The sequence below is a fragment of the Megalopta genalis genome, chromosome 11, assembly GCF_051020955.1.
Source record: "Megalopta genalis isolate 19385.01 chromosome 11, iyMegGena1_principal, whole genome shotgun sequence".
NCBI lineage: Eukaryota > Metazoa > Arthropoda > Insecta > Hymenoptera > Halictidae > Megalopta > Megalopta genalis.
Window position 1 is genome coordinate 7,238,147 of NC_135023.1, and position 24,722 is coordinate 7,262,868.

Below are 24,722 nucleotides of genomic sequence, written 5' to 3' on the forward strand. Positions count from 1 at the left end.
CCTATTAACCTCACTAACTTTTCTATTTCGTCGAATTATTGACAGTCGTGGGCGACGCGTGAATGGTAACGGCATCGGGCCCCAGCGAAACGTGCGAGCCGCAGAACGACACCCGCGAAACCTGTTCGCGCGTGCGAGGGAGTCGAAAACGAGGACTGTTATCGTGCTGTAATTATCGCGCACTGTCAACATTCCTCTGACAATAACAGAGAACGCCGCTGGACTCGAGCCGGAAAATGTCCAGCGCGAAAATCATCGAGAATCCAGAAATACCCGGTGAGTCTGGCCCCCTTCCCACACCCATTCGATCTCCCTCATTGATTCACGTTGTTCGAGTCGGCCCTCGATATTATCTCTTTCCTACCGCGAAGCGAAATATCTTTGTCCTCTCGGTGCCCATCGAGCAACGAACGAATTCTCTCGTCGAGGAATCCTCGCGTTATTTAATCCGGTTCGAAGGGTAGATCGAGCGATCGCGAGGAGAGAACGAGTACCTCCCACGTAGTCGCGATGGGTCCCCCATCGGCCGGATGCGACTTGTGGCATGTCTACGTGAACCAATTATCGAAACAATTACTTACTGACAGAACCGACCATCGTGACCAAAGTCGGCTCTGCCGGGAGCAGCGCCCTAGAGACATCTTCCCGGCGGGCCTGCATTCGCCGTCGAATGCTCGGCGAATGCACGGCCGCCGAAATCAGCTGACTTCTTAAAATATCGAGGTGCATCGGTCACGTGCATGCCACTGCAAAGACAGCGTGTCGTCTTTCGCCCGACTTTCCCGCTCCCGATCGAACCGGCCGGCGATCCGTGTCTCCTTCGTCGATTAAATTAATCGCTCGATTGGACAAACGAATCGACCGATTGGACGTCGGACCCGATCGATCCGAACGCAAAAGCGATCGTTTATTTAAATATTCGTCGAGTTGGAGAATGGAAAGTGAAACGGAACGAAATTGTGACGGGAAATTTGAATTCGGAGGATGCGAATTCAGCGAGCAAAATGTTGCATCGGTCGATTCAATTTGTTCGTCGCGTATCGATACCGTTATCGGCGAAGTTCGTCCGTTCGCGTTAAAAATCCAACGAGTATCGCATATCGATTACGATTACGCGAACGCTCGCGTAGATTGGAAGCCCGTTGCGCACATAATCGGAAGAGCATATCGGTTTCATCACCGGTTAACAGAAATCTTCGCCGGCTGTGTGCGCGAAGCGCGCTGTAAATGCTCGAACGTCCGCGGTGTAATTAGCCCAATCGATTTCGCTCGATTCGCGTAATGTTAATTTCTCTTCGAATCCGCTCGATAAGTTTCTCTGTTTATCTCGATCGCGGCCGCCGCCACGCCACGGCGGTGCAGCGTGCACATGCCCGAAGTGCACCGTGCAGTCGGCGGCGCGGCGGGGCGCATAAGTCGATAAGTAGCGATGGGATCGTACCGCGGGCGATATCGAAACCTCCGTTGCCTCGAAATCATTGGAGGACAGTAACAATCGTAGATCGATTATCAACAGGTCGAGCGCTGTTATTAAAGATCTAGATACGAAAAATCGCGATTTCTACATCGAGTTTCGCGATCGTTCGAATCCTAAATGCGCGAATGCAACTCGCAACACGCGCAAGAAAGCACAAGTCAGCCACGTCGAGTGGTCTAGCACCGAGCATAATTAAGAATTTCCACCGAGTCACCGTTACTGCCGTGCGGAGTCTCGCGGAATGAAAAATGATGGTGGAACGGTTGGCAAACAGTTTGCAATTTTGTTGCGGTCGCGAGCAATAAAAAGGGGGCCGAACATGATGCCGGCGCTATCGACGAGCCCGCCGCGGCCCGCAGGATGTATCTTCCGTGTTGCCGATAAAAATGGCGGGCATTACGGGCAGGGTCGCTCGAAATTAGGGAAATCAGTATTAGCGCGGTGGGCAATTAAATCGGATCCGAGGGCAAATTGCGTCGATACGCATCTCGTCTTGCCGATATTTACGCCGGCACTTTATCGCCGCCCGTTTCCGATATTTTATCTGGTATGCATTTTCATGCATAGCTCGGGGCGTGCTTAAACTGTCCGTGGTTTTTATCGCCATCATAAATCGGACGCGTAACGCAGCACGCTCGCCATTCATCTTTCCCCGGCATCGGTTGCGCGATTCTCCTCAAATCTGCGCGCCTATTATTATTATCGCCGTATCATCGCCGTTATCATTCATTTCGAACCGCGACCGGAGACCGGCGAGAGCGGATCGACTCAAAAATCGGCGCCCGCCTCGTAGCGCCGAGAATTCCGCGGAATCGCCGACAATGATCTTTACGATCTATCGTTCCGAGACCCGTAACTCTTTCCTAGCCGGAGATAGCAACGATCGATAGGAAATATCGGCCGGCTCGTAAACCATTCAATTTCCAGCGTCCCCCCGAAAGGATCGCGGCGCCGATATTTTTCCGGGTTCCGTTCTCGGGAAGACCGTTTAACCCGGTTCTCAGAAATTCTCGCTCTGCCCGATCCAGGATTAGAATGCTTCCTGCCGCCACCCCCGCCGCCGCCTCCCCCCGTCGCGTCCCCGAAGAGCAACAATGTACAGAGCCCCGGCGAGCAACCGCAGCCGGAAGCGACTCCGACGGAAACTGCGACCAGCACCTGTCCGAGCGAAGCGCCGGCTATCACGGTCCCAGCATCCGTCGCACCGTTCCCGAACCTCCCGGTGCCAGCGCCGTACATGATGCACCCCGCGATGCAACCGCAGACACCCGGACAGCCGGCCACGCCGTGGTGGATTCCCAATGACGCCGACACCTCGGACCTTTACGCCCGATGGTACGACACGACCTACAAAGCTGCAGCCGCGGCCGCGGCGGTGGCTGCGCCCGCGATCCAGGTCGGCAAGTCGAAGACCAAGCACCACAAACGCAAGAACGAGTTCATCGATCCCGCACAGGACGCAGGTAATCCGAATGTGCAAAATACGGCTGCATACGACCGTCGGCGTTCGTTCGACGTTTAATCCTTTCGGTACGAGCGCCGGATATATCCGGCATCCATCTGGTCACCTGTGTGGCCGAGCGCCGGATATGCAGGGTGTTCCAAAATTATGGTATTTCCGGGAAACGAGGGGTTCCCGAGATCGTTCGAAGCAACTTTTTCCTCAGCGAAAACATTCTACGAGGCTTGAAACAGTGACCAATGAGAGGCGAGCACGATTGGCTCGGCTGCCTTGCGCCAACCGAGCTCGTCTTTGATCGGTCGGTGTTTTTCGTTAATAATAAATAGTGGACCGACCCACCGTGCTATGCGCGCATTTTCGGCGCGGCACCCCGTACAGTGGGAGTGTCACGGCTGACAGCGCGCTCGTACCGAAAGGGTTGAAGAGTCCCACCGAAGAAGCGGCGGCGCGAGCGCGAGCGTGTCTCCGCGGCCAATTTGTTCGCCGGTTAATAGAGCGTTCGAGAAAAGCCGAGCTCGTTGCTTTTGGGACCTAAATGGCCTGCAGCGCGCGCTCGCTGCATCCCGCGTCTCGTTCGCCGCCGGTTATGCATCGAATTATGAGTTGAGCAATCGGAATCCAGATTCCTACGGCAGCTATTAGCTAATTAAAGATTGATTTATGTTTTCGATTTCGCAGAGAAAGTCGCGAGCGCCCAGAGGGAACTGTCAGCGCTAATGAAACCGCTGAAATGCGATCTCTGCAACGCAGTTGTAAGGCCCGATTACTTTACTCGATAAAAATCGCGGACGGAGACCCTTTTCCGCACCGTCGAAGGGTCCGCGTCCGAAGGAACGCGTCGGACGCGCGAGTCACCGTGTTTTTATCGCTTCCAGATGAACTCGACGCTGCAGGCGAAGCTGCACTACGACGGCAAGCCGCACCAGAAGAAGGTGTCCATGTTCTTGAACCAGAGCGTGAAGAAGCAGAAGACGGAGGACGGCCAGGTGACGAGCACGACCAACGACTGGCAGAACTATTGCGACGTGAGCGACCGAACAACCCTTTTAACCGAGATTAGAAATCCGTACCGAGCTATTTTGCCTGATCTCGTCGCAAATGTTTCGCAGATCTGCAAGACCTGGTTCACGTCGCAAACGGACGCGACGCAGCACTACGCCGGCAAGAAGCACATCAGGGCGGCGAACGGGGGACGTCGTGCGAGGTACAGAGTCTCCGTACCCTATTGGGAGCCGAGAAGATGGCAGATCGTGGACAGATGCATAGAATTTAAGTACTATGTTAAAGCGCTTCGAGGGGGTCAAAGACGGAGGCAGCCGGATCTGCCCGACGTTGTCTTTCGCCCCTCCCGGCTGCCAACTTTCCAGCTCCCAATAGCGCTTGTCTGCAATTATAGTTAGCAGTGTCGAGCGAGATCGTCACACCAGAGCGTTCACTTCTGCAGGCCGTCGAAGAAGTCGCAAAGTCAAAATCAGTACAATCAAATAGATCCAACCGGACGGTACAATGTAGGAACGGGTTTTCAACCCGAAGTCCAACCTCCTGCGGTCACGCAACCGGTCGTACCGGACGGCACGGCAGCCCTACCTACGCCAGGAACGGCCACCCTGTACACACCACCGCCATATCCGACGCCACTGCGTTGCGATCTGTGCGGAGTCTCGGCTAACCGCCAGGACCAGCTAGAGACGCACAAGCGGGGTGCTAGACACTTGCGAATGCTCAGGTTGAACGGGCTACCAGTTCCCGAACCCGGTAAGTAGAGCCTTAGAGATCGCAACATCGCATACGAATGCGCTACAATCGATTTTATACCTTTCGAACGTTTTAGCTACCGAGAACGAGACCACCCCCACGACACCTGGACCCATAGACTACTCTATTTACCGGACACCGTCGGGTAAGGACGCGCCGCGCACGATTGCCGGGTGCCCGAGCCTCGAATTTGGACCGAAATTGGTCCTAGAATCGGCTCAGTTTACCGTTCGTTTCGTCAACGTAGAGTCTAGATCGGATCTACGGTAATGTCTCTCTAATCGACGCCCGGATTGACCACAAAAATGGACAATATGGGAAGAGGAGATACGATTATTCCAGTCGTGCGGTTTATTTTTATAGCTATAAATTGGTTAGGCTTGAATAATCGTATCTCCTCTTCTCAAATTATCCAATTTAGTGGACAATCCGAGCGTCGGTAAGGGAGACATTACCGTAGACCGCGTGTCTCTCAAAGGTCTGCGATCTAGAGCTAGAAGCACAGTCGCGAATTGATCTTAGAGCGGTTAAGTCAGGCAACGACTGCCCATGGTCTAAGCTTCAAGCGGAGCTAGATTCTTAGGGGATTGCGATTATCGAGCGGATCGATAGGCTGATAGACGATCGATCTCTTTTGCAGGCCAGTACTACTGCGCGCCGTGCAACCTGTCGCTAAACTCGGAGAGCATGTTCGCCCAGCACGTGGAGAGCAAGAAACACAAAAACCAGTCGAACCCGAAGTCGCCGTCGAACGCCGCGGTGGTGTCGAAGAAAGCGAGATTCAAGAAGAAATAAGGCCAGGAGGAAGTCGTGAAGGAGGGGGAGGAGGAGGAGGAGGGTCGTGTGCTAAATCTCAGCATCGCCGGACCATCGTATTCACGGAGCTATTCTGTCTCATTGCCACGGTTACGCGGACGTACCGATGTCGCGTCGAAGCGACGCGCAACGATCTATTTGGAGAAACGAAATAAACCTCTTGTTCGATACGAACGCGTATCAATTTCTCTGACGGTCTCGCCACGAATCCAGCGGAATCGGGGGAAGGTGAGCGACCTCCGATCGGCTCGAGACGTCGCCCGCGACCGGCGGGGATTATGAATTACTGCGAAGATAGATGCGATCGTCGCGCGACTGATGGGAAAGATAAATCTGTTAGGCCCTTGAGGAGCGTATTTAAATTAAATGTCGATTAACTCTAAATTCGATTTGCAGTAAACCGAACGGTTATTTCGACGGTAGCTCGTTAAACGTCTACTCGGCGGCTGCGCGACTAATTGGCCACATTTATTCAATTACGAAACCATTAGCTCTCTCTGGTGTGCTATGAAAAGATGGAGAAGAGAAGGGAAAAGGAAGGGAGCGTTTCGTCTCCTGGTTCCGCTAGAAGGGCTCGTCGGCGAGGTTATCTCAGCGGGTCCTGCCTTAGATATCGGATGGACGGAGTATATCGAAATCGTTGACGGATTAGTTGCGACGAAAGGCATCCGTCCGCTGGCGAGCGTCAACGGCGGTCGTCGCAGCTCGAACGTTTCGGTTCGGACCGCGTCGCGGCCTGTCGCACACCTAAGCGTCCGGGGCCCTGCGCTATAATACTCGATTTCGCGAAATCGTACACGGCCGCGTATACGAGCACGCGTTTATCGCGTCCACGTGAAATTTATGCGTCGTTCACTCTCTCGGCCTTCCGCTGAATTTATGGCCGAGCGAACGCGCGCCGTGCCGCGCCACGCCACGCCGCGCCACTCCGTGGCTCTCCTCTATTAATTACCTCCTAAGACACCTATCACGGATCAACCGTTTTCAGCCCGTTTTTACTGTCACTTCCCGCGCGATGAATATATCTTTTGACAGCGGGGACCAAATAAAAATGTCGTTGTAAAGCATGAATCAACCTTGGAGGCCGGGGGAACACTTCGGTTCACGGATACTGCCTAAAACGGCAGCGACCGGTCTTCCTCGAAGAGGAGCCGAGGAGAGACCGCGGAGCGAACTTCGCTCGTATCTCGGAATTAAAGAATTAGTCGTCGTTAGGACCAAACGGAATTCTCCGTAAAAACTTCAAGAGCAACTCGGGGGCTATTAAAAGAGGACCGGGAGTCTAGGTGGTCATAGAGGCCTCGTGTCCAGAAAATTCCTACGGAATAGTGGTGTGTTCCTTCCCACCCCCTTGTTCCTACGCGTCTGCATTCCGCCGATTTTCTAACAAACTCGCGCCGCGGCAATTTAGCGGGCCAACTATTTTCTTCGGCCGTTTCTTTTTAGCTTTCCGTTGCCGGTCGCCCGAACTCCCGCTAGCCCGGCAGCGGGCTAGAGATTAGGATCGTCCTCGCCACGGACTTGTAGATCGTTGGTTTATACCTGCGCTTCGGATTTTTATGACCCCTGGTTCCACGTTTAACGTGTCCCCTTCTTTTTATTCCTCGCGGCGTCTCCTCTCCTCCTCCTCCTCCGGCTTCTCTCCACCACATCACCGAAATCCCTTTTCCATCTTCCCGATCTCTCGTCCTCTCTCTCTCTCTCTCTCTCTCTCTCTCTCTCTCGTCCACGTTGTACACGCATACCTACGCGATACTATTCCTTTCCGCTGTTGCTTTTTACGCCCGGCGATCGCCCGAGGACTGTTCATTTTGCGCAACATTAACCGGAAAAGGTGAGTACCACTTGCGCCGGGACGGGAAGATGCCTAGGCGATGGAACGCGCCGCTCTGATTGGCTATTTGCTCCGCATCTAGTGCCCACCGCAAAAAACATTTAATCGGACTTGAGCCAACATCTGGTACAAAAATATTGCTTCGCCGTGCCGACCGCGAAAAATCTTTTAATTAATCTGCAGTGTTAATGCGCGCCTCGTTATGCCTCATTTCACATCCTGTCCCGATTCTCGAAAAGCCGCGCGGCCCGGTTCGCGCATCGTCGACTCATTACCGGCGAACAACGCGAACGGTATCATTTCACTTTTATCTTATCGTATCCGATTTTGAAAATACTCTGTTTTTACTTCGATCGAAGATTACGGCAAAACATTATTACCGGAATTTCTCCTTCGGATGATAACCGGTCGAGGGGTTTGTGCTCGAGTGTAAAAACGATGTTCCAAGGAAATCTAGCTCGTATCATAGGATGAAGACTTTCATTCTGTCTATATTTTACACCGTTAGACTGGCAGGATTAAGTTTTGCGGACGTCTGTACTCGCTATGAAGATCGTGAGCCTCGCTTATTTCTTAGTCCGCTGTCTTGGACCTTCTAGGACTCTGGGATCATCTGGATGTCCTAGATCTTCCCTTTCTTTTCCCGAGATCCTTTTCTTCTTTTCCCTAAATCTCTAGATCCTATCCTAGTCTTTTTCATAGCTTTCGAGCCCCGTCCTACTATACGAAGACGAAGGCTATGGGGTACTGGAGCTGGTTACTGCGGGTTGATCGATTGCTATAGCTTTGGTTTCTATTCGCGAGCGATCAACTTTATATTTATCGAATAAAAAAATGAACAAGGTAGAAGAATTCTTGTATTCGAAACTAAACAAAATAGAAGAATTTCTCCGCTTAAAAATGAACAAAACAAAATAACAAACAGATTCAATATATCCCATACGATAAACAGAAAGTTAATTACGCCCGAAAACCGAGCAAAGACACAGCAATCGGTCACGCAACGGTAACCGACCGCTCCACCACCCTACCTCGTCTAAGACGACGTCTTTCAGTTTCCTGCAAAGCGTGGGCTAAACGTGAGAACGTTTTCGGAGATTAGCGAACGAAGCGAACGAGAGACAAAGCGCGAGAGACGAAAGAGAACGGTCTAGCAGAACGGCGACCGAAGTAAGGGAGATCGATTCGTTACGCGGCCAGGTGTAATGCGCGTAAAAACTGATTAATCACCGCGCATCCGCTCCGAAATTCGGTGGAATTCCTCCGGATGACTCGGGGGAATTTCTGAGAACCTTTTCCAAGCCGCGACGGCGAGCGAACGGACGATCTACGTGGATTCGTCGGTAGAGCGAGCCGGCCGTCGTGACCGCACGGTGAAACGAGGCAGATCATTCGGGATCGGGATCGATGCTACGCACCGAGGCTCGGAATTAGCTCGGCCACGAAAATTCATATCGACGCGATTCACGGGAGCTCTTAACTAGTTGCGGAACGAGCGCTACGTGGCCGATACTCGAGCTTCCACCCCGCCGCCCCGGTGTCGTTCTCGCGCAGAACCGTATAATAAATTTCTCTGCGGCGAAGTAAATAACCGGTAGGAACGTATAAAAGCGCACGTCGACGTGTAATGCTTACGAGCGGCGGTTATGAAGTTATTCGCGCAGAAATCCTCTTCCGCGGTCGCGTGGATCCACTTTATTAGCAGAACGTATCGATCGGCGTATCGTCTCGCACAGTGGCCACGCTCCGCAAGCTATAAGATACCGATCGATCGCGTATAAGCCGGCGTTGGCTGTTGCCGTCCGTTTCCCCGCAGGAAAAACTTCCAGCAACAACCGGAGGAGACGATCGTTTTATAGTTCCGCGTGTTCAGTTATTCAAAACACGCCGGTGGCAACGACGTAAGAATGCCCCGCAGCGAACGCCGCTAATTAAATGTTCTATTTAACAATTCCCCCAAGAATCGGACTACATAGTTCAAAGCGGAAAGAGTCCGCGCCGGTCTCTCGAACGGCCTCCCCTCTTTATTATCTCTCTCTCTATATTCCTCTCTATCTTCCTCTCTCTATATATATATTCCTCTCTTTCTCTCTCTCTATCTCTCTCTCCTCCCTCTTCCTCCCTCTTCCTCCCTCTGACCCGCGTCACTGGCCGCGAATTTTCTTTTCGCGCGCGAACCTTCATTCCTAATTCCGCTAACGAACGGCTAACCGAGTTAGCGCGAGGAACGGTACCTCCGTCGAGCAAGAGCAGCCGCTCCTTTGTCTCGCCGAATCCATTGTTCCACCTGAGAGTATGAATTGGTAAAAAACAGCCCCCGGGTGGCGGTCGCCGAGCGAACAACATGGATCGCTTCTCTCTGTCCCGTTGGCCAGCCCTCGGACAAATTCGTACAATTATTTCTCGATTAGGAGAGATCGGGCTGGACCGGCTGGCTAACCGGCTCCTAGCTCCGAAAGCATCCACCGGCGTTACGGGGGGCCGGAGTGCGGGCCGAGAAAAGTGGGCGCAGCATCTCCGGCCCGTTTAATCGCGGAAATTTCGCGGCAGCCCGCTTTAATAAGATGTTTTTGCGAATTTCGCCGGTGAGGCGTGGAAAAAGAGTAACAGTCGGGCCGGCGGAGGCTGCGCGGAGCGGCGGGGACCGGGACGAAGGGACGAAGGGACGAAGGGACGAATAAAACAAGAGGGAATAAAAAGCGATCGGTGGAACGGGGGACGCATCTCGGTGGGGCTGACCTTGCAGGTCCTCGCCGGCCACCAATGTAGACCGACAAGAAAATAGAAAATCGTGCTCCGCTCCTAAATGCGGGCGGTGTGATGTCATGCGGAAATAGCCATCCGTCCGACTATGCTTATATAGCTGCCGCCGCGCCGCGCCGCGCGACAGAGAAAGGGGAACCAACTCGAGACCAACCTTTTGGGGATCTTGATCGCTCGACCGATTACCTCGTTACCGGGCTTCCAAAGAGCCGATCGATCGACGATGCCAACGCAAAAATCTTTTGCGCCTCGCTTTCGAATCGGAATCGGGACGATTCCGTCGAGTACGCGCCGAGATTTGCGTTCTCCTTTTAGATTTTTTGTTTGTCGCACCGATGAATCGGTTGTTGTTCGGACAGTGTTCTCGGATGCAGCTCGAGTTACAGAATCGATCGAACCGGCGCATTGTGCGGCGTTTATACAGGGTGTCCCAAAAATGTCTCGCAATCCGAAAGCGGCGGGTTCCTCGGGTCATTCGAAGCAACTTTTTCCTTTACAAACATTTTCTCCGAGGCACCGTTAACGAGTTATCAACGAAAAACAGTGACCAATGAGAGGCGAGCCCGGCTTGGCACGAGGCGACCGAGCCAATAAGTGGAACTTGCCTTCGTGCGCTGGTTGGCTGGGCCGCCTCGCGTCAGGATTGCGAGACATTTTTGGGACCTTTAAGTAACCTTTTGTTCAGAAGGCAATGTATATAAGTTGCAAACTAACGTGCTAATTGAACCTCCTAATATTCGCTCGGCGAACTCGCTTGAAAATAGCGACTTTTCTGAATTTTGATGGCCACAGCTGATGCAGCAACAGCCCGCGATTATTCTTTAATTTTAAACGGGCCCGTCTGGCGCCGCCGCCGCCGTCGAGGCGACCATCTGGTATCTATAAGATAGACTGCGGTCCCTACGAGCCGGCCGGGATCATCGAAAAACATTATGATTCCGAATACTGGTCCGGTAAAACCTGGAATCTCTTCGGCTAGTTTACGGCTCGGTTTTGTTTAACAACATTCGCGGGGCAACGACTCGCAATTTCGAGAACGAAACTGGTCCCGGTTAACGGCCGGGATTACAGGATGTTCGAGCAGTTACTAGTTAGCGTTTTCCTCGTAAACGAAAAGTAAACGGAAAATATGGAGGAGGAGGAAGCGGCGATGTTTCTTTGCGAACAGCGTAACGGCGTCATTTTTTCTGCCCGGTTAACTGCCCGGGATGATAATCAGAACCATTTTGTGCCGCAAAGTGCAAACTCGTAAAATAGTAGCGGGACTTGTAGTTTAACGAGCCCGCGTAGTTTAACCATCTATCGGTAATTATTTTACTTATGGGTTCATATTTCTATGTCGCCGCGCGACGTCCGGAATTTTGATTCGGTTCTAAACGGTTCCTTCGGTTCACCGATGAGCCCTTTAGCTCCGCGAGACCACCAAGAAGTCCTTGATAAAGTGCAATGGACCTTGAAGAGTCTCGACGATTACCCTCGGGGGGCTCTATTGGCAAATGAGAATCACTGGAACCCTCCCAAGGCCCCCAGGGTTTCTGGGTAGTGAAAGATATTAGGTGGCTGTTTATGCGACATTCGACAGGACTCGTGCCAGCTAAGAATAATCGTTCTTTGAACTATTTCTAGAACGATTCTGCCGAGTTAGATACCGACTAACGATCCTGTGCCTCGGCGATCGCCTATCCTACGATACTTGTCCAGCCTTTGAAACGACGACGTTCTGAAAAGAGAGAACGGTAGAAGCAACTCTGTTACGCTATTTTTAATAACGCTATCTTCGAAGCAGTAATCTCGGGCGCGCGTGCCCGTCTTTTGCAGGTTAAGAAATAACCTAACAATTCGCGGACTAATAACGCCGGATATCGGATCGACGCTCTACGGAGAAAAAATTCCTGAAGCATGAACAACTTGTTCCCGTCGAACATTGTTAATCAGAATCCGAGAATCGATTGGCCAGTTTTTATCTGCGAAACGGTCTGCGATAAGAGATAACAGGCCGGTGTACCATTGTTATCGACCGCTATTGTTAACATGTAAGTGGCATTAAAAAGAAATAAACGTACGGTAATAAGCGATGCTCGGAAGAATGGATTCGTTGGAAAAGATCATGGCGCGGATACTTTATAACCCGGCATGGCGGCAGGAAGAAGCACCATGGAAAAGAAGCAACAAGCGACTCACCAACAGTCGATGTCCGGATGATAGAGTCGCGTTGAATTCGCCTCCGGTTGCCTTTTAATTCCAGTCCCACGATCGATGAGATAAAAATGTTTGCAGGTTCGCGATAACGATTGTTCTGGAACTGGCTCCCCATCCGACGGCCGCCGTCTTCCCTTTGACGTACCGACACTTTGTCACTCGTCGGATTGTTAACCTGTTAACCGGCCGACGCGCACCGACGCGTCACGCGTACTTTCCCCGCCGCGCTTTTCCTTTCCCCGTTTATTCGACTAACTAACCGCACCTGCATTTTATTGCATCGCCGTTAATCCAAACTATGTATATATACGTGCTACCCGCACATGTTACGCAATACCGTTTCTCGCGTTTCTACCACCCGGTCTAAGAGACAACCACGATCGAAAATTAACCTAGTTAACAGGTTAACGTGCTTTCGAACCGCACGCTCCGCCTCCGCCATTTAAACAGGGATCGCGCGCGTTTACGACGTCGGATAATTAACAAACGAGATCATTTAGTAAGCTACGAATATGAAAAAGATAATTGCGACGGCAACGCGAACGCGACGCCCGATTTTACGCGGAAGAACGTTCCGAAACGACGCACGAATATTCGACAATGTTCACCGAAGTTACGCGTAACTTACGAACATCGTTCCGCGACATTAATTAACCGGTTGAAATCGTTAAACAAAAAAAAACCCGGAGCACGAAACGTACCGTACGACAACCGCGGCACCGACTTTGCAAGAAATTACCCATGAACCCTTCCGCACTAGTCACGTGACCGGTCCCACAAAATTTCGGGCGGTTAGTTGCAATAATTTACCCGGCATGCACGCGGCGGCCGGTCACGTGACGCGAGTCCTTTCGCGGGTGAAGCAGCGGTCGCGTCTCGGGTGCGTGATTTCCTCGGAAAAAGTGGGAAAAAGTAGTGAAAAAGTGAATTCGTGCATCGTGCATGCAACCGGTGAACGCATTTGAACGTTCGCGAAGAATTATCGTCAAATAATTCGCCGGGAATACTTCGTATTCGATGTTCGCACATTTCGAGACCCAGGACAGCATAGAGACTACGCAGTTGAAGAGAGGTGACATATCAAGTGGTAAGTGCAGTCGATCGTTCTATTGGGTTGGCAACTAAGTAATTGCCGATTTGTTCGATGAAATAAAAAATTTGTTTTTACTTGGAACGAAGTTTAATCTGTAATGTATTTTCAATTTTGTTCGATGACCTTTTGCCATCTCTCTGACAACTTGAAAATTCCACGCTCGTAGAAAGTCTGATCCTTTTCGGCCAAAAACTGAGTTAAGCGAGATTTTACAGCGTCGTCGTCGTTAAAAGTTTCACCACGAAGGGAGTTGTCCAGGGATCGAAATAAGTGGTAATCCGATGGCGCGAGATCAGGGCTATACGGTGGGTGTAACATCGATTCCCAAGCAATATCCATCAATTTTTGCCGAGTGGACAAAGACGTGTGCGGCCTAGCATTGTCCTGGTGGAAAATGACACCTTTACGATCGTTCAATTCTGATCGCTTTTCCTTGACCGCTGCATTCAATTTGTCCAGTTGCTAACATTCACGAATAATAAAAAATAACATAATAATAATAATAATAATGATAATTTTATAATATAACATTTACGGATATCGGCAATTACTTAGTTGCCAACCCAATAATATTGGGTTGCGTCGAAACCACGCGGAAACGATGCAAATTACGTTACCGAATCGTACTGGCTGTAAAATGCGTTACGAAGATGAACCTTCCGCGATGAGCGTCGCAAATTTTTGCACGGTGTTTAGCTTCGTATCAATGTATCAGAACGCTTCTGCGTATCACCGTTGCGTATTTATCCGTATATACGGTTCGGTATACACAACGATACAGCACTTGCCCGTTCACACTGATACGCGGCTGCGATACGATCCGATGATACGAAAACGATACTTTCGGACTGTCGCATGCAATCGGCTCCCCGATCACGTGACGCGGTGAGTTTCGCGCTCAAAGCGACGTCGGCGTGTCGAAAGAGTTCCGTCGGTTGGAGCGTTCGAAAGACTCGTGGAAAATCAAATTTAAACGTTGTGCGTGCGACGTGACCGGTAGTAGACGGCGTTTGAAACGTCGAACGCGATTCCGCGGCGGTACCGTCGCATGGGAATACGTACGTCGCATTCGAGTTCGCATACTTCGGGGACCGTCGGGGCAGCGTGGAACAGGGACTCGGAGCTGAAAGAAGAGGCGAGCCGAGAGAGAGAGGGGGGACTCGGCCGGGGGGGAAGCTCCGAAGAAAACCGGAGCCGATTTCGAACATTATTTCTGCGGCGCAGCCGCCGGCGAAAGTCACCAGAAATTCTCGTTCGGAACATCGGCGAACGAGTATGAGAACGGCCGATGTCACGCCGGCGGCGCGATCGCGCATGCGCGCGGCTTACACTTGACGGGCTCAAAAAATCAATGACCCCGCTCAGTGGTGGCTCGGCGTTAGCGTCATTATTATTTACAGGCGGATAAGTTCCGAGGACCGATCCGCCGCGATCGTCGGCGGCAGGGAAGGATCGAGAGGAGCTGGTGGTGGCCGAGACCGGCGTGCCGTCGTCGGAGGACGAAAAATCGACGACAGGAGCGGGAGAGCAGGACAGGATCGAGGAAAATGGACGGTGAGGGTGCAGCCCCGGTGGCGGCGCTGGTGTAACACGGCCGAATAGCGGTACGGTGAAACCAGCCGAGCAAGCTGCTCGGCTCGCCTCGGCTCGCCACTCGCCGCTTCAGTTCGTGTCCTCTCGCTGCACACGACGGACGTGTTCGAGCTCGGTGTCGCGCGTCTCGCGTTCTCTGTACCGCGAGCAAGAGAGACAGACAGACAGACCTGAACGAAGATAGAACAACAGAGGAGAAGAGGAGAGAACTATATATCTCGGCGAGAACCTCTCGGTGGTGGTCGAACTAGCCTCTAACACCACGAGCCGCCTTCTATTCGGTGGTTCCCGCGTGCGCGAAAACCCAGAAACTGTGCCGCGTCGATTCGAACGGCGAGAAGCCAATCGAGTGAAACAGATTGATAAAAACGTACCGAAGGGACGCGTGTCTCGCGAAAACGACGCACGAGGTCGTAGTAGTGTTCCCCGGCCGGTCTGCGATCGAGTTTCGTTTCAGTGACTTGTGTACAACGAGAGAGAAAGATAGATAGATAGAGATATAGGTGTATAGGGAGGAAGAGAGAGATAGAGGTAGAGATAGAGCTAGAAAGAGAGAGAGAGAGAGAGGTTGAATAGTAGAAAAGTGGTGAACCAAGTGCGGGAATCTGCATCGTGCCTAGGATCCACGCCGCGGCGCGATACCGTTCCCGATAATCGAGCGATCGATTCGGAGGAACGCTCTCGGTGAATCTTGTTCGCCGAGAAAGGGACCGACGGTGGGAACGAAACCGAGGGAGAGGAATAAAGAGAGCTACACAGACGAAAGAGAGAAAGCGTGCATAGCCGTCGCAGGCCGCGGTGCACCGTCCTCCGTCCACCTTTCGCGTTGCCGCGAGTGCACGGGATAAAATGGCGCTTGCTTTCCTCCGTGTGCCTCTATCGACCGTGACAAACAATCCGACGACGGATTCGCGTCGACGCCACTCGCCGCGACGTTTTTAAGCGGCTGAACATTTTTCGCGGCACCGTTTTCCCCCCATTTTCACACCGCCTCACCACCGACCATCCCTCCTACCCTCTCTCGTCTCCCGCACCCCCTCTCGTCCGCTACCCGTTGTTTCCATCGTTTGCTGCTGCCGTTCTTTTTGTCCGCGAATCGAAGCACCGCGACACGCACACAAACCCACCTACACAACGCGACACACCGGATCGGTTCGCTAGGAACGCGTCCCGCGTACGTGCAACAAATACACACACGCGTACACACGGGCGCATTTGGATCGGAGGTACAACGGTCGAAGAAACAAGAATTTTGTGTGCTTCTCGTCTCCCCTTCGCGCACAGTGGAGTGGAATTTTCGGAGCTGGAAACGCGCGTCGAATCGGATTGGAGTTCCAGGAAGGCGGACCAGTTACCGGACAGGTAAATACGTACACCTAACTTTTCAATTTTCTATGGCAGCGTTCTTCGAACGGGTAATTAGAAGCACGCAGCTAGATCGCTAATGGGCGCTAAGCGGTAACGAGAGTGGGCGACTCGCTAGCCGCAGCTATTCATTTATTAATCAAATCTTGGGACTTTTGATAGCGGCCGTCTAGCTTTCGCAGCGCGGCACGGACAGATCCAGTTAGTTTTCACGTAGGACGCGCCTAGTTCTCGCGATCTTTTATGGGGGAATCGTCCCTCGAACACGTAATTACACGCACGCGGCTCTGCTAATAGCGCGCGGCTAATCTAGAGGGTGGTTGCTACAGGCGAGTCAGATTTAGCTACTTTTGATCAATGGTTCGTACACGACGGTACACGATGCGCCCGGATCTTTTATGGAGAATTGTTTCTCGAACAAGTAATTACACAGCCGCGGCAGCAGACACTCGCTGCATAGCAGGTAATCAAGGGGGTAGTTGACTCGCTAGCGAATAAAATCACTCTTCTTTTGATTAACGATCCGCGATATACGATGCACCGACGTTTCCACTCGTTCGTTCAGGATAGTTTCTCGTAAACGTAATTATGTAGACGCGGGGTAGTTCAGCCGCTGATATTAACCTGGTCACAAATGATTTCGTGTAAATCACCGGCCGCGTAATATGTCCGTCCGTCCGTCCGTCCGTGATTTCGTCCATGATTGCGCCGAATATACGTATGCACGTATTTCGATCGCGCCGGCTAATAAGCCGAGGGATTTTCTTTCTGTCGCGTACGCGCGAGACGGTACGCTTTACCGTTAGGATCTAGTGGCATTTAATCGACGTGTAACGATACGATACATCTAGTTTTTCGATCTTTTATAGGGGACTGTTTTCCCCGAACACGTAATTATACGCACGCAGCAGCTAGCGCGCCGATGAGTGCCGGGTACGCGCGGGTTAATTAAGAGGGGTTGATTCTCTAGCACGTCTGGCGAATAGCGAACAAAATCTAGCTCCTTGTGATCGACGATTTACGCCGCCGTTTCTCGGGGTTAGATCGCGGTCCGTCGACCCCGGGGGCTTATTGTTTACAAGGGGTAGTTTCTGCCGCGTATTATTGAGAGGCTCGGCAGGGTTTTCGCGGCTGCTCGAAAACGCCAACACAAGCTAGTTCACTCGCGGGTATTAACCCTTTAGCTACCACGCGCCACTGCCGCGGCTTGCTGGTGAATCTGTTTTTTTCCCTTCTGCTCGTCTTCTTCTTCTTTCTTTTTTTTGTACGAAACCTCGCCGCGATACCAACCCCCTTTTCGACGAAACACCGACGCTATTCTTCTCGTCACCACGTAGGAATGTCTTTGCCATTTTCATTCTCAAGGTTAGGCGATCTCCGCTGACCAGCTGAGCCGATAGCCTCATCACCCTTTACTCTGCAACCTCTACACCGTGCGAAACTATAGAACGATTATTGCGTTCACGTGTCACGTTCTTCCGCAGTAATATTAGAAACGTTGGAAAGGCTTCTATTCGTACGTAATATCACTTTAAGGGAGCACTTTGTACAGGGATGTAGCCAAAAATAATTCTATAGGATTCCGTCTGAAAAGTTCTTGCGATATATGACGCTGTTCGAAAAAGTATACGTGACCTGATTTTATTGAAATAAGCGTTCAATATAATTCTATCACGGGATAAATTCAATAGGATTCCGACTTCCTTTGCAATTCGATATAATAGAATCGTATTGATCTACAATTTTCAGTAGAATCATATTGCACGCACTTCTCAAATAGCGCTACACTGCGAGCACTTTGAAATAGAGTCATATAGAATTACTTTTGGAATAGACTTCGATCCAAATTGCCCCCCGTGATAGCATCGTATGTATAGGAGTCGTCGATTTAATTTTCATTTCCGTCCGTGTTCCATTGCTCGTGCATGCAACGATGCACTTTTAAGAAAGCAAATCGACAGTCTTTCGAGAATAAAACTGCGCGTTTCCGTGTATGCATCGATTTCTAGGAACACTCTGTACGACATCAGTTAACAATGCTGAAAAAAGATGATTAACCCATTTCAGTCCCATGTCGAACAGTTACTTTGCTGATTTGTATCAATGAGAAGAGAGAACGCGCAGCCGCAATTTAAAACAGTAGGGACATTAGCAGAGGGCTTCCTGTTTCTTACAATTAGAACAGATGCAAGATAATTGTATTTTGCGCAAAGGTCCATACACAGTCTTTTCATCGCTGACTACGTAATATTGCGAGAACAAAAATAAAAATAGAGTTTTATTCGAAAAATGGAAATAATCGATTCGAATAAAAATGATAATGAATTTTATAATTCCACATCGGTTGAAACTCAACCGATCCTGAATGTATTCGTATAAATATATATGTTTATAAAATTACGTGTTTTAAAACAGAAACGGTCGACGATTATTCGGATTATTATTCGAATAATTTTACAATCTGTATCCGAATAACTTATCCGAATAAACAGGTAGAATAATTCATAATGAATAATGAATAATCGTCGTTCGAATAAAATGTTCGACCGAGCAGAATTCGAGACAATTCGATTAATCCCGAACGCTGTTTCCCCGACTGTCCTAAACGGTACAAAGACTTCTCGTGTCGCATTATTCCCGAGCCATTCTTCGGCAGGGAAAAATCCGCGACTGTGTTCGCGTCGGGACCAATTTTCGGAGTGCAGTAACCCTAAGCCGAGTTACTAGCATCGTTAGTGCGTACATCGGCGCGCATCTGCGGCCGTGACGAAAGGGTTGGCCACGCTCGATGTAATCAAGAGGGATGATAAACCTGCCAGCGAATAACCAAAGCGATTATCGCGGGCCAGGCCGGGGTAAAAACGAGCTGCTCGTAATCAACGATTTGCGCCACCGTTGCTCGGTGGCGCTGGTCGACAGGGGGTTATTGTTTACGCGGGGTAGTTTTTACGATCGGCCGGCGAATAATCGCGCGGCTCGAGCCGGCCACCGACTCGCGGATCACGATAAATCTCGGCGCAGAGGCGAGCCAGCGACGGAGAAAATGTTCGTTTTCCGTTCGTTATCCGCCGGCTTACGACACCGGAGATATTAACGATCCCAGTGAAAGGCATTGATTCGTCGAACCTCAGACTGCGCCGTGTCAGGAGCGTGGATTCCGTCCGAACAGGTTTGCCGTTTTACCCGCGTTACCTTCCCCGTCCCCGTAACACAACGCTTCTCGCCGTCGAATATTCGCAATCTGCGTTCTTTCTCGTCTCGGCTCGGCTCGGCTCTGCTCGCCGCCGCCGCCGTCGCCGCATGCATGCGAAATCTGCCATTCTTTTTCCAGCTATTGAATTTTTGCGAAACGACGTTACGAGCCTCGCCGTTCGTACTCTTGCGAGTAACATACCCAGATCCGACGTCCTCGTCCGTTCGTTCCCTGCGACGCGACCCCCGTCCATCCGCGGACACTGAATATAGTAATTAATAGGGACGAGAGGGTCGTCGGAATTTATCGCTGAAAACCGGGTAAATTGAAACGGAATCGCAGCGGGATCTCCGGAATCTAGCTGTCCACGCGCAGAGTTAACCGGCCTGTTAATAAAATATATTCCGCGAAACGCGATACGCGTCGATTACCCGGCCGCGCTCCTTTTTATTGGATGATAAAGCTGGGTCGGGATCAAAGCGCGCGAGAACGGTGATCGACGCGTTTGTCGCCCGTTGTCGAAAAACACGGAAATTCCTCTGACCCGCTGAAACAGAAGAGAGAGAGAAAGAAGCTCTTTCTCTGTCTCTCTCTCTCTCTCTCTCTCTCTCCGCGGGTTTTCGATTTTCGGTTTACGGCTTTCGACGTACGCGCGCTCGGACCTTGGACGGCTTTTTATTCGGCGTCGATTCCGTAATCATGCAAATAAATCCGCACGGGGTTGGGGGTCGCGGGCTGTTTGAAAGTCCGGATAACGGACGCGCGGGCACGTTAAGCCGACGCGATGTGTACACAGGTAACGCGTGTGTGCAGAGTCGGTCGAGAGAGCACACACGCGCTTTCGCACGCGCCTAAACGTGCCGAACGCGCCGAACGCGTCGCGGAGCGGCTCGCCGCGCCGCTTCGAGGACTACGGCCTCTCTTTCTCTTGGCTGACGATCGCCGAGGAGAACCCCGGGGCCGGCTTGCATACGTGTACTACTCGGAAAATGACAGGCCATCGGCGGAGAGCCGGCGTGTTTGAGCTCGCCTCTTTCCGCAAATATTTTGCACGGGCAAACACTAGCCACGTCGGATCCTAGCCCTCCTAGAAGACGGTGCTCTCGCGCGCGGCATTTCCTCCCGGATCCCGCGCGGATTCCCTCCGGGATATCCTCTTCTCGGTCGCAGGATTCGTTAGCGACCGAGTTGACGAAGGTCCGTCCGCATACCGGACCCGTTCTCCCTCGTCGCAGCGCGATTCCATTGTAGACGGCAACGGGGGATATACCTGTAGGAAACGTTTCCCGGCTTCGAAAGGGAATGGTTGATCGGCCTGCCACGACCGGGACAGGGATGGGTACGGGACAACGTTTGGGGAACGAATTTTCCGAAGGGGGCCCCCCGGTCGTCACGAATGCCCAGTTTCGAGGTAGTCGATCGGTATCGCCGGTTGCAGCGTCGTGGCCAGGTAGAATGGTAACTTTACGACAGGCTGGGTCGGCTGAAAAAAAGGCAGAGCGCAGCCCTGGCGCCTTTCTACCTGTTGGCACACAGGTAGCTTCTGGCCCGCAACTCTCGCCTAAGCTCCGGTTTATCGAGTCCCTCGGACGTGACGGAAATCGGAGAAATCCCGGTTTTCCGGCCGCCTCGGCTGGACGAGAACTACTACACCGGTGTCTAATTAACGATTCGGTAGTCTCGTGAACGCTCGTGGGATTTCGGAGGCTGGCGAGAGAGGAGGCCGTGCCCGCCGCTCGGCTCGCATAATCTCGAAATGGAGGCTCGCCGTTCGCGCGGAGGAAGGCTGGAGTAATTTAATACAGGGATCGATGAGTCTTCGTCGTTAGAGCTTAATTTCATTTTCCAGCGTGCGAGCGCTCGCCGGAGACATTCATAGCGATTAGCCTCGATTCGGAGTTCCGTCTGAAAGCCGCTGATTCGTCGTATAGAATTTCTTGCTCGCCGCCCTCTCTTCGTCTCCTCCGCGCCAGCTCTCCTCTCGTCATTGTTCCTTCCTTCGCATGCTAGTCGCGAGGAAACGGATCTCCGGCGTTTGTCTCTCGGAGACGCTTCTTTCGTCGCCGTCTTTCGTCGGATCTGCCCGATAATCGGCGACACAGTTACACGAGCGTTGTGTGCCCTGGAACGTTCGTTTCCTCTCGCCGCTTCGTAAATCGTGTTGGAGAAAGAAACGGCCCGATAATTGTGCCCGAGCTCGAATCCCGAGCCACGCCGTGATTTCTTACGCTCGGTCTCTTCGTTTCCTCCGACGTTATTCGAGCCGGCTCGCAATTATTGTTTACATCGCGTTATCCTCTCTCAATCTTCTTAATTCACGTCCATTTGTTTCGCACGATCGCGCCGTATAATATCGTTGTTGCGCATCATAATTGCGCGCGTATCGCCGTGGCCGTCCCAGAGAGCATTTCCAGCTCGCTCCTGACCTAGAATCATTATGCGAGTTTAACTTCGGGATAATGAAATTTCGCCGAGAAGCGTCGTTTTGGGTAGACGTGGCTTCGTCGTCGCTCTTGCTCTCGACGGTGGCCCCGGCTTCCGATGTAAAATCATCGTCGTGCTCTGGAAGTTTGGCCGGTAGACAATGAAATTTTGGAGCGGAGCGTTTCCGATAGGCGTGGTTTCGCTTTCGACGGAGCCAGGGCAGTGCCCCAAAGGGCAACGCGCCCTGTCCAGGCGGGTGTAGCAGGGCGTTCCTCGAGGATAGCAATCTGCTGCCGGTATCGAGAGGATTCGAGCGATTAATTATGATCGGCGGTGTTATTAGAGGCGCGGGTAGAACCGGCGCGGCTCGGCTCGGATCGGCGCGGCGCGGCTTATCGATTGGCGCGCGTGTGTGCACGCGTGTCGAGTCCGCCGTTAGATACGCCGCGATTCAGAGACCGTGGCGTTCTGCGCATACTGGCGCGTAATTGCATCGTGAAAGTGTTACAAAGCGATTCACGTCGGCCCTGTGGAAACGCGTCGCTCGATCGACCGGCCTCGGTCCTCCGCTCCTCTCCGCTCCACGCCGCGTGGAGCCAGACCCGTGGAAATAGTGAAAGTAGTGCAACCACCTGGCTCGTCCTTTGAAAACCACTTGTACCCTACCTCGTACCCACCTTTGCTCTCCCGTGTCAGCGCCGCTGATTTTTCTTTGGCCGGCCCGTGATCGAGTTACGCTCACAAAGCGATCCAACTCTTTACATCGCCGTGTGCGAGCGGCCCGCGCGCGCTCCTCGATCGAGCGCCGTCTGTTGCCTTTTTGTTCTCCGGCATGGGAACTGTTAAACGGGGAGAGGCGCGGTTTCCCCAAATTCGAGCGGAAATCCCGACGGTATGCACCCATCGTTCCGCGACCCTCGAGACGGACGGGCGCCGCGCAACCTTCTGAAACTTTAGGTAACAACGACCCGCGACGGCGACGGTTCGTCGACAGGTCGATTCGAATCTCGTCCCGGGGACAGGTTCGCTCCCTCTTCCTAATCTCTGCCGAGATCTAGGATCTAGGCTTACCTGGGCCCTACTCGCACTTACCGGACCCCCGTGTACACGCTCATCTTCCCGGGATATTATTATACTATTCGCAAGGTCGCGCTTTGACCCGACCCGTCCCGACCTTATCCGACCCGGCACGACCCGCCGCCGCGCCGGAGATACCGAGACAGATACCGGCGATAAGATCGCCATTTCCGCGCGCCGTGGAAATTCAATTTGCAGCCGAAAGACCCCCCCTACGTTTTTCTGGAACTTATGATCTGTTCGGGCAGTCCGAGCCTCTAGCACGCTCTTGCTCTCGCTCGCGGCGCCAACTCGCGTTCGCGCTCGCGTCCGCGATCGATATCGCATCTGTATTCAAAAGTTTCGATTGGCTCGCGCGGGCGTCGACGGTTGCCCTATTCCCCGTCTATTCACTCGAGCAGATTACAAGCGCAGCCCCGGCACACGTGTAAGCGCCTCGCTACCGGAATCCTTAATGAATCCCCGCTGATTTCCATACGCGCGAGAAGATTCGGATCGAGAGGCCCCGCGAAGACGGCCGGGAATTAATAATTCCGCTCGAGGTGAATTAATAAACCGTTGATTACGCTCCTCGGCGCCGTAACGCGCGCGGATAGACTTTCATTTGTCGCCGCGGAACATATTAGTCACGATACCATCTTGGGACGTTCGAGTAATACCGTTCGAAATTCCCGTGCGCCGAAAGATGGCTCGTTTTCAGAAGACGTTATCTCTCTCTCATTCTCTCCCTCTCCACCCCCCCTCTCTCACCCCGATGCGTATCAAATTTCACTCGGTGCGATGCCCGAGAAAAAGCGCCGTGGGCCGGGGCATTATTAATTCCGTCGGGGAAAAAAACAAACGGCAAAGTACCCGTCGCGCCGCGAGAAACGCTCTTGCGCAATTTCATTTACATAGGGATTTTTATTTCGTCGCGAGGATCGAGAGGAGAGCCTGCGCGGATCTTTATTGCCCATGCGACCTGTCGCGTTCTCTACGCTCTCCTCTCCTCTCTCTCCTCTATACTCCCGACTCGTCTCGTCTTGTCTCGTCTCGTCTCGTCTCCTCTAGCGCGACGACTGTGAGAAAATCCGCCGGGGCCTCCGCGAACGTGAAACCGAATCGAGCGGCCGGACGGTCGCGAGCTGCATCGCCCCGCGTTGCCGAAAGAACAAAACAGCCGCGATAACAGTCCGGAGGGTGAAAGGTCTCACGACCCAGTTATCTAGCAGACGCGTTCCCAACATAGAAGAGGATTTTATCGGTCGGTTAAATTTAGAGAGACGGACAGGATCGTTGCGAATTTATGAGAAGCTTATCGGGGCCACTCGACGTTGATCTTTATTCGCGAAGCATCGAAAGTCGTTCGGGCTCGATTATCGAGTCGACGAGTCCACTTCTGCCCCAATTCCGTCCGGGTTTTCTGCCCACGGAAAAACTTATCGGTGCCGCGGCGTCCTCGCATAAATTCGAGGACGCGGACGCGCATCCCGTGGAATTTATTACGGTGTTTATCGGCGACGTTGATAGCGCTCCGTCCTTCGTCCGATAACGAGACCGATTCGAATCTCTCCTCGCTCGATTAAGATCGTCCCTGCCGCGCTTTCGTCGTTGCCCGGGGCCGGGAAGGGGGCAGCATTTTATCCCCGTTGCCTCGGCTCATGAATTTCCCGACGCGAGGATAAACGCCGA

At 52.3% G+C, this 24,722-nt stretch overlaps 2 protein-coding genes across 19 annotated transcripts in view; both read left to right on the forward strand.

Annotated features, from left to right (window-relative positions):
- Positions 1 to 136: 136 nt before the first annotated feature.
- On the forward strand, positions 137 to 5,680 carry LOC117226385 (zinc finger protein 346). Its single transcript, XM_033480644.2, has 8 exons — positions 137 to 276; positions 2,506 to 2,940; positions 3,618 to 3,691; positions 3,815 to 3,964; positions 4,049 to 4,143; positions 4,384 to 4,694; positions 4,771 to 4,839; positions 5,335 to 5,680. Exons 1-8 carry the CDS (start codon positions 237 to 239, stop codon positions 5,487 to 5,489), a joined length of 1,329 nt encoding a protein of 442 aa, XP_033336535.1. The 5' UTR covers positions 137 to 236; the 3' UTR covers positions 5,490 to 5,680.
- Positions 5,681 to 14,780: 9,100 nt separating this feature from the next.
- The window catches only part of Eph (Eph receptor tyrosine kinase), a 126,114-nt gene continuing 116,172 nt past the window's right edge, over positions 14,781 to 24,722 (forward strand). For 8 of the 18 annotated variants that reach the window (XM_033479744.2, XM_033479743.2, XM_033479746.2 and 5 more), the window contains exon 1: positions 14,782 to 16,354. The gene's annotated coding sequence lies outside the window, so the exon portion shown is untranslated. Of the gene's footprint in view, positions 16,355 to 24,722 lie in introns of all 18 variants that reach the window. The other 10 variants (XM_033479733.2, XM_033479738.2, XM_033479748.2 and 7 more) reach the window with 2 other exon arrangements.